The 16,624-nt window shown below is 52.7% G+C and overlaps 7 protein-coding genes across 7 annotated transcripts; 4 read left to right on the forward strand and 3 right to left on the reverse strand.

The window, feature by feature from the left end:
• Positions 1-3,139: 3,139 nt before the first annotated feature.
• Positions 3,140-3,773, forward strand: M409DRAFT_55145 (uncharacterized protein; the record flags this gene model as incomplete). Its single annotated transcript, XM_033812921.1, has 2 exons — positions 3,140-3,370; positions 3,426-3,773. 2 exons carry the CDS (start codon positions 3,140-3,142, stop codon positions 3,771-3,773), a joined length of 579 nt encoding a protein of 192 aa, XP_033667187.1.
• An 809-nt stretch (positions 3,774-4,582) lies between these two features.
• Positions 4,583-4,932, reverse strand: M409DRAFT_23490 (uncharacterized protein; the record flags this gene model as incomplete). Its single annotated transcript, XM_033806819.1, has 2 exons — positions 4,583-4,690; positions 4,735-4,932. 2 exons carry the CDS (start codon positions 4,930-4,932, stop codon positions 4,583-4,585), a joined length of 306 nt encoding a protein of 101 aa, XP_033667188.1.
• Positions 4,933-5,547: 615 nt separating this feature from the next.
• On the forward strand, positions 5,548-6,324 carry M409DRAFT_55146 (uncharacterized protein; the record flags this gene model as incomplete). Its single annotated transcript, XM_033812922.1, has 2 exons — positions 5,548-5,778; positions 5,866-6,324. The coding sequence occupies 2 exons, from the start codon at positions 5,548-5,550 to the stop codon at positions 6,322-6,324; spliced, it is 690 nt and encodes a 229-aa protein (XP_033667189.1).
• Positions 6,325-6,554: 230 nt separating this feature from the next.
• On the reverse strand, positions 6,555-7,034 carry M409DRAFT_23493 (uncharacterized protein; the record flags this gene model as incomplete). Its single annotated transcript, XM_033806820.1, has 1 exon — positions 6,555-7,034. The coding sequence occupies one exon, from the start codon at positions 7,032-7,034 to the stop codon at positions 6,555-6,557; it is 480 nt and encodes a 159-aa protein (XP_033667190.1).
• Positions 7,035-9,000: 1,966 nt separating this feature from the next.
• Positions 9,001-10,562, reverse strand: M409DRAFT_55147 (uncharacterized protein; the record flags this gene model as incomplete). The annotated part of the gene is made up of 2 exons (XM_033812923.1): positions 9,001-9,989; positions 10,043-10,562. The coding sequence occupies 2 exons, from the start codon at positions 10,560-10,562 to the stop codon at positions 9,001-9,003; spliced, it is 1,509 nt and encodes a 502-aa protein (XP_033667191.1).
• A 1,113-nt stretch (positions 10,563-11,675) lies between these two features.
• On the forward strand, positions 11,676-14,819 carry M409DRAFT_66766 (glycoside hydrolase family 47 protein; the record flags this gene model as incomplete). Its single annotated transcript, XM_033817082.1, has 1 exon — positions 11,676-14,819. The coding sequence occupies one exon, from the start codon at positions 11,676-11,678 to the stop codon at positions 14,817-14,819; it is 3,144 nt and encodes a 1,047-aa protein (XP_033667192.1).
• A 490-nt stretch (positions 14,820-15,309) lies between these two features.
• On the forward strand, positions 15,310-16,370 carry M409DRAFT_66767 (uncharacterized protein; the record flags this gene model as incomplete). Its single annotated transcript, XM_033817083.1, has 2 exons — positions 15,310-15,452; positions 15,512-16,370. The coding sequence occupies 2 exons, from the start codon at positions 15,310-15,312 to the stop codon at positions 16,368-16,370; spliced, it is 1,002 nt and encodes a 333-aa protein (XP_033667193.1).
• Between the last annotated feature and the right edge of the window lie 254 nt (positions 16,371-16,624).

Below are 16,624 nucleotides of genomic sequence, written 5' to 3' on the forward strand. Positions count from 1 at the left end.
CGTGCCGATCGCGGTCAGGCCCTCAGAGACAAGCTAAGAGAAACCCAGCGCATGCATGCCTGGTTGCAAGTGCAGAACGAAGAAGAAAAGCTCCAAAGCTACGAGAACGAGGTCGAAGCTCAGAATGATGACGTTCGAGCGAAGGCTGAGGAAGCAGAGAGCATCACTGCGGCATACGAGGGCCACGAGCAAGCGGTTCAGGCAGCTCAACGCAGGATCGAAGAACTTCAAACGCACATTGGTCCGGCAAAAGAGAAGCGAGATGCAGCAAAGGAGAAGTTCGACAAGAACAAGGATGAGCTCCTGAGAATGACCTCCGACGAGCGCAAAATCCATGGTAGCTTGAAGGACAACAAGAAAGAGCAGCAGCGTCTTGAGAACGAGATCGGTCTTGAGAAGGATCGTCTAAGTGGAGTGCATGGAGATGCGCACGCGAAGCGACTCGAGGAGCTCGAGGAGCTCAAATCTGCCGCAGTGGCTGCCAAGCAGGCTCTTGACGAGCATGCGGCTAATTTGCCAGATCTGGAAACGACTAGACGTGACCTTTCCAAACAAAGTGAGGCTGCCAAGGTTGCTTCGAAGAAAGCAAACGAAGCAGCTCAGGCAATCGACGGACGATTGAAGCAGCTGCAACGGGAGGATGGTCCGTGGCACGCCCCGTACCATCCAAATATGCAAAGACTCGTTGCGGAAATCAACAAAGAGACACGGTGGAGAGCAAAGCCAGTCGGACCCATGGGCACGAAAGTCCATTTGAACAAGCCAGAGTGGGGTTCAATCGTCGAAAAGACGTTTGGTAACTCCCTGGAAGGTTTCGCCGTGACGTGCAAGGATGACCAGGACTTTCTGTTCCAGATCGCCAAGAGAGTAGGGATGGAAAGAATCCAGATCTTTATAGGCAACCCGAGACCAATCGATACGACTGGAAACGAACCAGAAGAGGGCGTCGACACAATCCTGAGAGTGTTGAAAATTGATGACGACCTTGTCCGCAATACGCTCATCATGAATCAATCCATCGAACAGACCGTGCTCATCAAAGACAGCAGGCAGGCGAGAGATTATATTGGTCAAGACCCTCGACCCACCAACGTGAAAGCGTCGATCGGCTTCGGTACTGAAAGAGGCTCGGGAGTCCGATATGAGCGAACGAGAACAGGAGCACAGAAATCATCACCTGTACATCCATGGCGAGGTAAACCCCGGATGCGCAGTAATCGTGACCAGCAACTTGCCCACGAACGAAAGAATCTTGATGACGCAAACGAGGAGGCTGGAAAAGCTGACCAAAAAGCACGTGCTTTGCTCAACGATCTCACCAAGGCCGAGCAAGCCTTGAAACGACATAAGCGCGATCAGCAGAATCTGAAAACCAAAATGCAGGAAGATGAAGACGCCGTCGAAGCCAAGCAAGCCGAAATTGACAGCAATCGCCCTTCAGATGGCAAACGCCAGGAACTCGAGCGCCTTCTGGAGACGACCAAAGCAGATCTGCAGAACAACAAGGATCAATATCAGGATACGGTGCAGGAGAAAGAGAAATTAGGAGGCCTCGGCGCCGAGTTGAAGAGGACCCTCGATGCGGTCGAAGAAGAGGTCGAGAATGCCAGCAAGCGTGTAGAGAGAGCTGAAGGGCAGCTTAGGGAGGTTGATGAGGCTAGGCATGCGGCCCTCCTGGAGAAGAACGCGGCCCTGGACGATGTCAAGACCGCGGAAGAACATGTGACCAGGCTTGAAGAGAAGCGCGACACACAGAAGGCAAAGGTGGATAACTGGACCCGCCAAGCTGAGCAAGTCGTTGCGCGAGTAGCGATCGAGCCGGGAGCCACCATCAAATCACTGGATGAGCGAGTGGAGAGATTCAAGCAACAGCAGCGTGAGGAAGAGGCACGCGCAGGTGGTACCAGAGAGGAACTCACCGCCCTGCACAAGGCCGCCCATGACGAGTGGAAGAACGCGAAGAAGGAGAGAGATTCTCTCGTCAAGGTTGCGAAGGTGAGCTGTGATTGTAGCATATCAATGTTCGATGGCTAACATCCACACAGATCTTACAGGAAACACTCAAACATCGCAACTTCCGCTGGCACCAATTCAGACGGCTCATATCGGCGCGAGCACGTATCACCTTCCAGTACCTTCTTTCTGAACGCAGGTACCGCGGTCGTCTTCTGCTGAGCCACGACGACAAGACACTCGACATCTCAGTCGAGCCGGACATTACCAGAGTCTCGGAGTCCGGCCGCCAAGCGAAGACTCTCAGCGGTGGTGAGAAGTCCTTCTCGACAATCTGCCTCCTCCTAAGTATCTGGGAAGCCATGGGCTCACCCATCCGCTGCTTGGACGAGTTCGACGTCTTCATGGACAGCGTCAATCGTGCGCAGAGCATGCAGATGATGATTCAGACTGCAAGACGCTCCGTCGGACGACAGTTCATTCTGATCACGCCGCAATCCATGAATAATGTGACTCTCGGAGACGACGTAAAAATCCACAAGTAAGTCTTCAACACCTCAGTGACGAGATTCAAAAGCTGACTTCTATGCAGGATGAGCGATCCCGAGCGAGGCATTGCAGCCCACTTCAATTCTTGAACTTGATGCTTAATGCCTTGATACCCAATAATTAGTATACTCACTGTACAGGTGCCGTAAAGCCCTACGCCACAACCACCAATTTCTCGTTCTATGACATTGACATTGCAGCCACTGTCTTGCCTCGTTGCTGCTCAATGGTGTCCGGGTAAAGATCCAGTCTCCGCCACGGCCGAATGTGTCCCGCCTCATGCAGCCTCCCGAAGCCGTTTGCAGTGTGGAGCCTCACCTTGTGCTGAAACAGGACCGGGTGTCACTTCCGCTTGTCACCACAAACAGAACCGCGTCCTGGGGCTCCCCATTACAGGCAGCGGGCCCATCGTCGTGTGACCGTCGGCGTCAGCCTCTGTCACTTGATGTCTGGATTTTTGCTCCGAGACACTTGCTGGGCACGGAAGGCTGCAGGGCTCGTTTTCCTTGAATATCGCGGGTGGGTTGCTGTGTTTTACTAATGGCATAGATTTTCAGGCAAGCTAAACCCTTGATATGAACGCATCTCCTGCTTGACGTCTTTCTGTATGTCGTTGGTTCCCTCGTTGTTGCAAAGCATGGCGAAGTCCGGAGTCGAAGCCTCCGAAAAACAGAACGACATGGCTGAAAATGTTCTCAACATGACCCAGACGATGATCAATATCAAAGAAGAGACAGACCGCCTACTCCGAGAGACGCACCGAATTCTTCAGGAGAAAGTAACTTCGAACGAGAAGCAGCTGTCCATGCCGGAGACGCAACACTTTGTGCATGACTACCTGCTCTCGCACAAGCCTGAGCTGGAAGCTGTAAGTCAGCCTATCTCACAATCGTAACAACAACTTGACTAAATAAACTCGTCAGATCGACCCCACGGCCAAAGGCAGCAAACTCTGCATCCGCCGCCTCCTCGCCGAAATGCTGCACCAAGCCATCGACGCGGTCTCGGCAGACATCATGCAAAGCGTGCACGTCCAGATGAAGAAGCGACGTAGTGCGTCCAGCACCGAGACATTGCGAGGTATGTCACAGGTTCTGGGCGAGCAGGAAGATGAGGAGGGGGAGATGGTGGGGGAGATGTCTGAAGACGAGGGAGCAGTCGAAGAGTTGGAGGCTGATGGGAAAGGACAAGAGCTGGGCAAGGTTGTTGGGGAGGAGATGATGGAGTTGAGGGATGTTGTGAAGGAGGCCGTTGATGATGTTTTATGGTGAGGACAGACGCTGCAGTTGGAGGGATGTGTAAAGAGCGGGAGCTGGGAGTACATGCGAATAGATCGAGGGTTAAGAAGCTTCACAGCTACGGTAGGATGGACGTGTTCAGAGCACGACTGGAATATTGAAGATGTTTCCAAGATCTCACGTCCATGCCGTTGCTTTCCGCTGGGGGCTAACAAAACCACTGAAAAGTCGAATATTTCTGCTCCGGTTGAAACCGACAACCGAGATGGTGAACATTCATTTCACCTACTCTGGGCCTTAACTTGGGCGACCAGCAGCTTCATGATCCATACTGGGTCTCCGTACATCCACCCTGGCAATGTAACTTAGGTAAGCAAGAACATGGACTTGAAAGCGCAAGTGCCGAGCGCAGGAGTCCAGTCAATGTTGGGAATGAAAATATCGCAACCGGGACACTTGTCTTTTGAAGTTTTGAAGTTGGTCGACCTGCTATTCTGTACTACTGAGAACGCCATTGTTTTTCTTCTCACTTTCCTGAAGGTTTTTTTGGGCCCAGATCGTGGCTGTCACATGCCAAGTCGCACACCTTCCTAATGCGGTAAGGTGCCATCGATGCTTTGCAGAAGTCTGGCTTCAGTCGAGTGCGGCGTGTAACGCAAAGAGAGGGCAACAGCCTAAGGTGCATCAAATTTGCATTTTCTTGAGGAGCATCACATCATGTCACTAGGTACATGCTGAAGCACCGCTGCCCCCAGCATCCGTCGATGTTGCCGGTCGGTCAACAACCCAAGTCAGACTGTCCGACGGGTTCGCGTCCTTTCAATCTAGTAACACTGCATTCTTCAGCATAGAGCCATATCGTACGCCCCAGGATCACTCAAGGCACTCACCACACAATAGTTGAATGCTCCGTCACTGTCACCGTGTCCACATTGAGCTTCACAGGCTTTCTTTATCGAAATGTCAGCGTCTTGGACGATGCGCGCAAACATACCTTCAGAAACCATCGTACCCCGTTAGGACACTCGCAAAGGATCTGGTCGACCCCGTCGTAGCAGACTTGGGCGTCTTGGTCGTTGTGGCATTTTCCCACCTGCTTGACGATGGTGTTGCCGCAGATTTTGTCGGCGAAGACAGTCGAGACCGAGAGGGTCATGAAGAGAGTGGCGAAAGTTAGGTTGGTGAGTTGCATGATGCGTGGTGATATGGCTGGGCTAAGGGGAACAACAGCTTGCGAGGGTGGCGAAGAGAAACCTGATGAAGGCAATGAAACAAGCTGATTTATGTCTTGCCACTTCCGCTTGTTGATGGCTTAACAGATCTTCCGCCGAGGAGATAGATCATGATCATTGTCCATGATTCAGTGTTTCAACATCCCACTCTACGTCAAAACATCCAGCCTGCAAAGTCAGGCTGGGGCCACCGAAGCCTCCTGTGCTCATCTTCCCCTTTTGAGGCAGGTCATATTGAGAACTCACATTTTCCCGTAGCAGAGGGACAAATCCTCTCCACAGAGATCGGACTTGACCTTGCATAAGCGTGTCGCTGCCTTTGCACTGGTACAGTCCTTGTACTATGATCTATGGGGTATAGAGATAGTGCTCTTGCTGTCGATGTCCAGCGATCTTCAATGTGGCGCAGTAAATCAGTGTCCGAGTATGATCGAAAAGACGCTGGGAAGCATACTACACAACACGGTGGGTTGCGTGTCCCCCAGTGCAGTACATATATATCAACAAAGACGTTGAACTGGAGAGCATCAACAGTACAACCGCTTCCTGAGCATCTCCTCGAAACCCTCTTCAACATGCATATCTCCACGACACTCTGCACCCTTCTCCCAGCTTTGGCATCCGCCATGCCCGCCCTAGGCGAAATCAAAGCCGTGACTCCAACCATGGCAGAACTCTCAAGGGTCTACCCAAACATCAACATCGACTACATCACCGGCGATCTGGAATCCAACGAGACTTTCCACGTCGATGCCACCCAAGAGCGAACTCTGGGCTACAAGCTCGTTGCCGCTGGATTGACGGCCGTCGGTTACTACAGCCTCGCGGGCGGCTGCGACCAAGTCGTCAAGACCTGCAACGCCTGCACCGACGACCAAGGCTCCGGGTTCTAGTGTAGTGCTCGGATCGCGGGAACGAGTGCAGCTCATATCCTCGTCGCCGGAGCTGGCTTCGTCGGCGGCCGCGAGTTCATAATGTACTTCTGGCATGGCGGAGCGCTTCAGGCAGCCGGTCTGCCCACGGGGAACAGCAAGCGCGACTGCAACACGGGCCAGACGGGCTTCCAGAGTTCCGCGCATTTCGCTGGACAGTATGGTTTGAAGATGGCCGGCAAGTATATGCACTGCTACGCCCCGGATAGTGGCCAGTTGGGCTATGCCTCAGGTCTGGGATCGATGATCGCGAAGGGCATGCAGCAGTCCAACCAGTGTTCGCTCTCGACGCAGTTCACGATCTATTATACCAGTACCAATAGGGTTTTGGGCAGGTACCATTTGGAGCTCGACACGACAAGGACGGATGTCGGTCCCTTTGAGATCACTGGCGGAGACAGCTGCACCGTGTCCGTCTGAGAGCCTACTGAGTGGGGCGAGTTGGCTGGAGGAAGACGTAAGTGGAATCGAAATGTTCAACACATCAGATGACTGGCCTTCGAGTCGGTTTGGGTTGCAGGGTGGAGGGTTGGAGGGTTGGAGGGGTCACATACCACCCAGCTCTCCAAGTGAGCTAGATAATCCACAATCTATCCAAGATAGATATCTTGTAAAGTCTTTCCGAGTCAATCATCACGCACATTTCCGAGTTATCTGACCCTGACAGTAAACCAAAGGACCGGCCCAATCGACATCATGACAATAAACCACCAAATCATCAATCCACCAAAAACCGCCATCAACCCAACCGCAAACCTGCTCTCTTTCCCATCACTCTCGTAACTCTGAAGCCAATAATAGAAGGCGCCAAACACGGCCAAATTCAAAAGCAGATCAATCTCACGGGCTCTCGTTCTTCTCTGCTCGTACCCTCTCTCCTCTAGCCGTGATTTGATCTTCTCGCCCGTCGCCATGGCCAGAAACAAAACGGACACGGGATATATAACCACGGCGAACGTGAGTTGCGCACGCGTGGAGAGAATCCCGCCTGTGTTCAAGTGGAAGCAAGTGTACATCATCAACGCCCAGGAGATGAAGGGGTTTATAACGTAGACGAAGATGCTCCAGGGTGTGGTGACCAGCTTGATGTTGCGAAAGATAGTGTCTTGGTCCTGGAGATTTGGTGGCATTGTTGGTGGTTTTGTGAAGATGCCAGCCAATCTCAGATGGATGTAGGAATTGACGAATTGCAGTTTGCGGTCATAGGTAGAGGTTCCTGTTGGAGCTCGTTGAGTCTGGCAGCGAGAGCGGAGGAAACGTGAGGTGAAGCTTCCTTGCCAGTTCCAAGGTGCAGAAAACGGAGACACCAAGCGATGGATCTTGAGTCGATTTCGACTACAGGATGCCGCTCCTCCTGCAAGCTGATAGTGTCAGACTTGATCACTATAGGCAAGGTCCATGGAATCAGCGCACGTGTGAGGCCGTGTAATAAGGATCCAGCGGAGTCAAGCTAAGGCGAAGGATGTAGGTAGGGTTGTGAGATGTCGTTGAAAGCGACTCGGCGCACCACTTGTGCCGGATCCTCCTCAGGGGTTCAGCCATCCAACGTCTGTGTATGCTGAGAGGGGTCTTCCATCCAGGATGTCACTGCTCTCCAGTAGCTTGGCGCCGTCGAGACAGTAGTAGTCATCAAACTTGTTCCGGGCTTCAGCTGTGCTGATCAGGTCGTGCCAGTCCCGCGGAGCTTCGCAGCTGATGAAGTAACTCACCCTCTTCTCTTGCCGTAGAAGCTGTAGCAACGTGCTTCGCGGACATTAGCATTTGCTTGGTGTGTGTTGGATTTCGATGAAGTGATGTCAAACTTCTTGGAAGGATCACATGCTATTTGATCCTGGTGACTATGCATAGACATAGCAAACCCTACGCTTCCACAGCCTCAGACCACGTGTGTGGTCCACAGCCAAATGGCAACAGTGTCCATGAAGTAAGCCGTTCCTCTCTCGGGGTATTTGAACTTGACATAGGTGACCTGGAAACATGACGTTTCTGCGCTTGACGCTGACCTGCAGGAGTCAGCACGAAAGGCGTTCTCGTATAGCTGAAGGTAGGCAGTGCCTTGTTGCGAATGACGACTTACGGGATAGCCTTTTCAGTTGACGATTGTGAGAACGTTTCGATTCTTCTCGGTCCCATTGAATCTCAATGTCTTCTGGAGCACTACATGCATCCATTGCTGGAGCGCCTGTGCATCTTTCAAGTCCTTCAACAAGCACTTGAAGATATGTGCCTGACCAGCCGGGCAACTTTCCCCTGATGATCGAACTGCCTGGGAAAAAACACTCTGTGAGCCAGTCCCACGCATTATCTCATAGTATGCCCATGTTCAGCCATCAATACCGACGGCGTGATCTCAAGCCTCGATCGTTCCTCAGCCATAGCACTGGTGAATGGACAAGCAGAGCATGTGGTCGCGCTCGCCAAGAATTCTGATCCGAATGTTCGTTCAGCTGCACCAAAAGTACTCAATTTGTAGTGGATAAGACGTAACGTTGTTGGTATATTGCATTCTGCGCCGCACGCCGTCCGCAGGAAGGATTATGGTATGAAGTCTCAAGTTTAAGCCAGTACGTGGAGCTGAAAAAGCCTGTTGGTGATCAAGCGTTCTTGTGTCGATCTCCGCGGAGGAGTCTGCACACGAAGCTCCTCGTGAATCAGCTACTCTGTAGCTCAAGGGCAAAGTTGATTGGGTCGTGAGGGGATTCCGTCGATAGTGGTAGATCTTCCCCAGGTGTGGAGGGAAGCGTGGAGTAAAACTCCACCGCTGGGCCACGTGGGGACCACAAAGACGAGAATGGAAGGCACCGGCAACATCCTCAGTATTCTCCGGAGTTGTATGGATGTGGAATCAGAAGCCTTGTGATGTACTGTAGGATTGTTCGGTCGAGACTGTTATTACCCATGACGAACAGGAGAATTGGCCTTGCGCTGCAGGAATGATTCTTGGCCGCACATGTTTGAGCTAACAGATGTGTTTTGTTCCGTGACCCTGGTTTATCTTCCAAATGATGACGGACAATGCTCGACATGAGAAACGATCCAACCCCTTGAAGAGCATTCCCCGGCCCATGGAAGTGATCCTTAAATCAGGGTAAGTGTTCATTCGTGCTGAACCTCCATGTCCTCGTCCGAAGCATCCCTGTCTTGTTCTTCGTCTTCTTCGCCGTTGTCATCATCCTCGTCATCTTCCCACTCATCTTCATTGTCGTCTTCCCATTCATCTTCATCCTCATCTTCCTCACTCTCCTCGCCACCGTGAACATTCTCCCCATCCAACCACTCCATATCCAGAGAGTCCAGATGCTCATGATCTTCGGACTGCAGAAACCCCAGACTAACATCCTGCTTAGCCGCCTTGCTGACCAATTCCTGAGGTATTCCAGCCAGCCCCTCAGCGTAGAACACCAACAAGTGCCTGAACGAAGGCACATTACCTTCAGCTTTGAAGTTAACCAAGCCTTCTAGCAGGTCCGTGTCTTCCTGGCTTAGTGAGAGTCCAAGTCCGAGACGTCGACCGGGGTGGTCGATAGGAATTATGCCCTCCAGGCCTAGTAGCTTGAGGCGCGGTGGGAGTGTGCGGGCAAGAAGATCATGCATCGGTGGAATCTCTTTGTTCTCTTTGTTCGGGAACAGGAGATACGGCGAGACGTGAAGATATCTCAAAGCTTCGAATTTCGTAAAGTCCCAGCCTGGCCAGTCTTTCGATTTGGGGTGCGTGTCTCTCCAGACGAATTTAAGGATCTTTAGAGTCTTGCTAGCGACTGATTGTATCATTGGGATGAGAGCGAGTTCCTCTTCGGCCGTGAAAGGGGCTGGACTGTCGAAGTGGAGATAGAGTTTTGTGAGGTTTGCTGATGGCTGTATAAAGCGGCCTAGTACTGGCAGAGAATACTTGCATTGTTCGAGGTTAAGCTCACTGAGCTGCGTGTGAGTGAAGTAGTCAGGTTCCAGGTTTTCGAAACAAGTGATATCCAGGTAGGACAGACGAATGCGTGTGGTAGCTGGATGCCGCATCAGAGGAGCATCGGATAGGGCAAGAGTCTGAAGAAGGGACGTGGCCGAAGTATCTCGTTGTATGCTGAGCACGACTGCACAGGTAATAGGTTAGATGTGAGCGTCGCCGAAAAGGTATGACACTCACAATTCGTTAACTTGCCCTGACTTTCCACCAACGCATCTGGATCATCTAGAGAACTCGAAAGCACTGGTGTGACATCCCCTTCGTGCTGGCATATGATAGACTCCAGGCTTTCCAGTCGTAGGCGCAGCAACCTCCTGAACTGCAAGGGATCGTACTCATCTATGACCAGGTAATGAACCAACTTCTGCAAGTTCGGGCGTCTCTCTAGGAGATCGACCAGCTGTGCTGTACCAAACGCCTCACTACAACTCTTTTGCTTCTCCGGGTCGGTCTTCCAAGGAGTGTCTCTAGACCTGCCGTGGGTTCTAACATTGGTGTAGATCTTGTGGTACAAATACGGCTCGGTGATCCCCTGTGCCAGACGACATGTGCGCTCCAGTGCGGCCCAAGCTTCGTATTCAGGTGGTATGTCCATTGAGACTGGAGGAAAGCCCAAATATTCGAAGATATGTGCGTGCAGTTCTGGCGGGAGAGATAAGAACTTATTGGAGGCATTTGGGGTTCCTGGTAGGAAATCCATGGCGAAGCTTGATCCAAATTTTTGTGAGGTATGACTTGTTGGCTGCACAGTCAATGTCAAGTCTCGAGAGGCACGTTTAATAGGTTAGTAGAGCTGAGTGCCCGTGTGCTGCGGCTGAAGTGCGTTCATAGCTTCAGGCAGTGCCCCATTATCCAATCCGTTTGGCGAGTCTTGTTAATAGCCGAGAGTGAGATTTGACTACAATTAGAAGCAATAGGAATCATAAATCTCTAGAAGAGCGTATGGTGGGAAATTTTGCCGATACTTAGCTGGAGGAGACGCCAACGAGATCAAGCACTTGGAGCATCTTCTGCGGCACGTCATCTGATTGACTTCGATCAGAAGTTGCCCCGGATGCGTTCTAGAATGTGGTGGCCACAAGACAGGACCAGCTGTTGTCGTCCTAAACGTCCGGTTTAAAAGGCTGGAGATGCCTCGGTTTGTGAAGTACCTGAAGTACCCTAAGAAACCGTTGCGGATTGACTTTCATGTGGCGTTGCGGACCAGCCAGCCACACGGTCTCATTCTTTGTACATTGTCCTGTGTATCGTGGAGGCGAGGGTAGATGGGAAGGAGAGATTGTGAGCCTGGTCTGTATCTGACACAAGCTGGAGGGATCTCTCACAAGATGAACCGGAACATGTTGCCTCGCTGGGTTTTGCAGGTGGGCAAGACGCCTTAAACCGGCCACAGCTCGCTTGTGAACGGCACAAGGCTGAAAGAGGACATTTTTGGGAGAGCTGGTGCATTGGTGGCGGCGCACGGTGTTGATCCTAACAGAACAGCTGTTTGTTAGATGCCCGCTATTTCCCATTGAGATCAATCAAATATTGATGGATACCCGAGGACTTTGGCCGGGCGGTGGTGGTAAGCTTTCTGCACCCTGCGTCTGCTCACCACTCCGGCCAAGAGCCAAGACGGGATCGCATTGAGAGAGGGATGTGTGGTAGGCGTGTGACTGCTGCCAGTTGGCTTCGTGCTCTGCTTCACCTTCCTTTTGATTGCTCCTAGATCAGTCATTATTGCCTCTGTCGCTCGCTTCTGGACCCGTTGCACCTTGGACTTCTGCGTCGGCTGGCACGGCGCCGAATAGCAGGCGACAGTCTGGCAGTCATGCCGGGGAGAACGCGGCGGGTACGGCTGCTGGCCGTGGCCGTCTGCATCTTTACAGTCTTCTTCCTGTACCAGCGCAACGAGGCGCGCGTGGAGGAGTATGCGGACTACTTCACCAAGAGCGCGGTGGGCGGAGGCTCCGTACTGCGCAAGGAGCAGCAGCAACAGGAACCCATACCGCGACCTCAGGCAGATCCAGCATTGGATTTGAAGCCTGCCTCAAGGCCGGAGGCAGACGTGGAACCTGCGCCGACGACCTCGAGCTCTGTAGCACTCGAAGCGACCGAATCGCCCACCCCAACCCCAGAACCCACGTCGACTCGAAACGCGGTGTGGAAAGAGCAAAGCAGTACACTGGCAGTCTCACCTTCATTTGACGACGACGAGTTGCCGGTAGAGGTTGGTTTGGGTCGGATCGAAGACGATTACGAGTATGGCAACCCTTTTCTTCCCACGACTTCCCACGAACCGATTCACTGGAGCAAACTGCCGGAACATTTCCCAATCTCTACCACTATTCAGCTGCCCAGTGGCAAGCCGAGCCCAATACCGCTCATTCAAAAGCAAGGACAGGCCAAGGGGAGCGTTGACAAGGACCGACGCGCTGCGGTCAGAGATGCATGCAAATGGGCGTGGGCTGGATTCAGGAAGAAGGGCTGGGGTTTCGACGAGGTGGAACCAGTATCAGGCATTGGCAAGAACTCGTTCAATGGCTGGGGAGCTACACTCGTTGATTCCTTGGACACTCTGTGGATCATGGGCATGAAGGAGGAGTTTGAAGATGCTGTGAACAAGACCGCTGAGATTGACTTTACGATCTCGTCCAGGTCGGACATCCCACTGTTCGAGGTGACGATCAGATATCTCGGAGGCCTGATTGCGGCATACGATGTTTCGGACAAGAAGTACAGAGTCCTGCTCGATAAGGCAGTAGAGCTTGCCGAAATCCTCTATTCTGCCTTCGACACACCGAATCGCATGCCAGAAACGTATTACTACTGGAAACCAACTCTGGCTTCGAATGCTCGCCGTGCTGGCACGAGAGTTGTCATGGCAGAATTGGGAACGCTCAGCTTGGAATTCACGAGACTCGCTCAACTCACAGGCGAGCCGAAGTATTACGATGCCATCGCACGGATCACAGACGAGTTCGAGAAGTGGCAAAACAATACTCGATTGCCAGGAATGTGGCCGACGATGCTTGACGCGAGTGGCTGTAAGAAGCCCGAATATGTCCCTCCAAGTCGAACGTACAACCAGATGCCTGCACCACAGGGCGACAGCTACATGATTAGCAGCGAACCTGTCAAAGTCGATGAGAAGGTCGTAGCTGCGGCAGAAGATACCCTGAACAAGCAGAACACGCCTGCAAAGGGTTTCAAAGGCCCCAACAAGGCGCATGCAGAGGACAAGCTCGGGAGTGTTGCGAATCCTGCCGTGGGCAACGTTATGGCAGGTGTGTCGGACTCTGATGCTTCTCTGCGCCATCCCATGGCAGAGCATCCATCCGGAAGTGACCCGAATTGGGGCTCGAGCGGCGAGGACACGACAAATGCAGCAAAAGCGAAAGACCCCCTCAAACCAGGCGCTGGAGCAGCGAACGATCAGAAGACATCTATGGATGGTTTCCGAGCGGTGGACCCATTACCACCAAATGCTGGGATTGCAAATCCTCACATCAAGCGCCAGCTTGAACAGTTCAGCGATCTGTCAGAGGCAGTCAGCAACAAGACCACCTCAAACTCGGCAATGCATCATCAAGACCTGAGGCAACTGGACTATGAGAACAACGAGCCAGCATGTCTGCCTCAAGGACTTGCCTCGAGTGGTAAGAACGTGCAAGAAACATATACCTTGGGCGGTCAGAGCGACAGTACCTATGAATACCTGCCCAAACAGTACTTGCTCCTTGGCGGGCGACTCGACCAATACAAGGACATGTACTTGGCGAGTATGAAGCCAGTCGTTGATGAGCTTCTATTCAAGCCGATGACCCCAGAGAACCGGGACATTCTCGTCTCTGGAGAAGTACACATGTCCTTCAACTACACTACGGGCGAACCTATCTTGAGTCACATCCCCAAGGGTGAGCATCTCACATGCTTCGTTGGTGGCATGTTCGGTCTGGGAGGCAAGATTTTCGACGTTCCAGAGCACATCGACCTTGCGCGAAAACTCACCGACGGGTGCATTTGGTCATACAATGTCACCAAAAGTGGTATCATGCCGGAGAGCTTCTCGTTGGCCTCGTGTGCAGACAGCAAAGACTTGAAGGTGTGTCAGTGGAACGAAACGGAATACGACCGACAACTCGACCCATACATGGAGTTCCGGGAGGACCAGCGGACGACCTTCATGGAGCAATACGAGATCGAGAACCTCGAGGTCTACGAGAAGGAGCTCGCCGTAGCTAGCAGTAGTCTGGCTGCAGCTGTTGCTAGAGCCTCAAAGACGGCAGTGCCATACCTTGGTGAAGACGATGAAGAAGCACGAACCGCATCGCTCGCTGATGAGATGAGAGCTCTTAACAAACGCCAATTGAACGATTTCGATGAATTCGCGGATGAAGACGAAGATTTCCCTGCAGCACCTAAACCAGCTTCCTCGCCGCGTCCTACTACTTCTCCCTCTCCAGAATTCGAATCCGATCCAGACGACATCTGGGGAGGATACGGCGGCCCTGCAGCTGAAGACTACGAGTACACAATGCCAGCCCGGCCAATCTACACACCACCACCGCCTCCCACTCACCAGCAATACGTGATGCAGAAGGTCGAAGACGAGCGCCTCCCGCCGGGCTTCATTCACCTCGACAGCCGCAAATACATTCTCCGACCAGAAGCCATCGAATCAGTCTTCTACATGTACCGCATCACCGGTGAAAAGCACTGGCAAGACATGGGTTGGAATATGTTCCAAGCCGCAGAGGGTCTCAGTCGTACCACATACGGACACAGCGCGCTGGACGACGTGACCAAATCACGGCCGTCACTCCTTGACGGCATGGAGAGTTTCTGGATTGCGGAGACGCTCAAGTATTATTACTTGCTGTTCGACGACCCTGATCAATGGAGTCTGGACGATTGGGTGCTCAACACCGAAGCGCACTTTTTTCAGCGGCCGGAGAACCCGATCAAGTCGTGAGATGGATGTCAAGATAGTGCGATTTTTGGGGGTTGCCAGTGCAGAAAGGACGATACCAAGGTGATTCAGGTCAAGATACCCAACTGGAGGCGTTACTGGAGTGGGATCTATTGCATAGCGCGGCGTTGAACTTGCCAGGGAGATGGCAGTTGGAAAGGATGCAATTTTGGGACTGTGAGTGAACGCGGATCGCTTATCGCTCTATGTAGGCCTCCGAGAAACCATTTGTCTCATGAACTCACACTCTCTACGACTGAAGAGAATGGGCGGTTTAGCTTGTGATTCCCTCCCCCAAGCGGAGACCCGGCCTGCCACATGCCGTCCTCCTTCGCTCCCGGAGCAACATTCACCCACCTTCGTGCCAAGAAAACCGAAGGTCTCCGCTGCCATTCACGTTTTGATGGCTTTGTCGACTGGTATAAAAGACCGCGAAGACAGTCTTTCGAGAGCTGGTTCGCGCGCATCCTCACCTGGAAAAGCAATTGCCAACATGCCGCCACTGAGCGAGATAGCGTCGATGGTCGCTGGACAGATATTCACGACAGTGCCTGTTCCTGCTGCAGACTTCTCCGGCAAGACGATCATCGTCACAGGAGCTAACAGTGGGTTGGGTTTGGAGGCTTGCAAGCACCTGTGAGTCGTCACCGTGGAAGATTCCTTTCGAAGAATTGATTGAATGACCAAACCTACAGCGTCCGCCTCAACGTCTTCCACCTCATCCTCGCCTGCCGCGACTTAGACAAAGCCGCCGTTGCTAAAGAACAAATCCTCGCCTCCCTCCCACCAGACCACCCCAACACCACGACCATCTCCATCCACCACCTCGACCTCTCCTCCTTCTCCTCCGTCACAGCCTTCGCCACGGACTGCATCACCACCCTCCCCCGCCTCGACGCCCTCATCGCCAACGCCGGCATCGAAGTAAAACACTTCAGCCTCGCAGAAGGCTACGAACAAACCCTAACCGTCAACGTCCTGTCCACGTTCCTCCTCGGCCTCCTCCTCCTCCTGCCGAAACTCCAACAGACTGGCGAAGAGCACAACACGGAGACGTACTTCAGCGTCGTCGGGTCCGCGATCCAGATCTTCGCACCCTACAACCAACTCTCACAGCCCAATCTCTTCGCCGCACTGAGCGACGAGAGCAAAGCAGACATGCTCAACCGCTACTACCTCTCCAAACTCCTCTGCACCCTCTGCGTGCAAGCCGTTGCCCGCCGAACCCAACACCTCAACCACGTCATCATCAACTGCGTCAGCCCGGGCTTCTGCGACACGGGTCTCTACTCTCATTTCTCGCCGCCGCTGTATACGAGGGTTCTGTTGAGGGTTATTGGGAGTTCGGCGGAGGAGGGGAGTCGGTGTTTGGTTTGGGGCGTTTTGGGCGGGAGGGGGAGTCATGGGGGGTTTATGAGTGAGGGGGTTGTGAAGGAGGGAGGGAAGTGGATGGGGAGTGAAGAGGGGGTGAAGGTTAGGGAGAGGGTTTGGAGGGAGGTTGTGGGTGTTTTGGAGGGGGTTAGGCCGGGTGTTGGGGAGGGTTTGGGGAAGTAGGGTTGGGAGTTTGAGAAATGTTTGGTCGGGTTTGATCTGGGTTTGTTTTATTCGGCTATAGGCATTTGAGGCTTAGCCATCCTAGATGTTAGCCAGCTTTTATGAGCTTGTGGAATATGGTTTCCCTTCAGTCACCTTTAAGTGTGATTAAGTTACCTATGTATTATAGATGTTGAATCTTGAATCCATTTCATTTAATTCAAATCAATTCAGCCTGAATCTGAATGTGATGTATCTGAATTGAATATTCAATT

Source organism: Zasmidium cellare, assembly GCF_010093935.1.
Source record: "Zasmidium cellare ATCC 36951 unplaced genomic scaffold M409scaffold_19, whole genome shotgun sequence".
Taxonomy (NCBI): Eukaryota; Fungi; Ascomycota; class Dothideomycetes; order Mycosphaerellales; family Mycosphaerellaceae; genus Zasmidium; species Zasmidium cellare.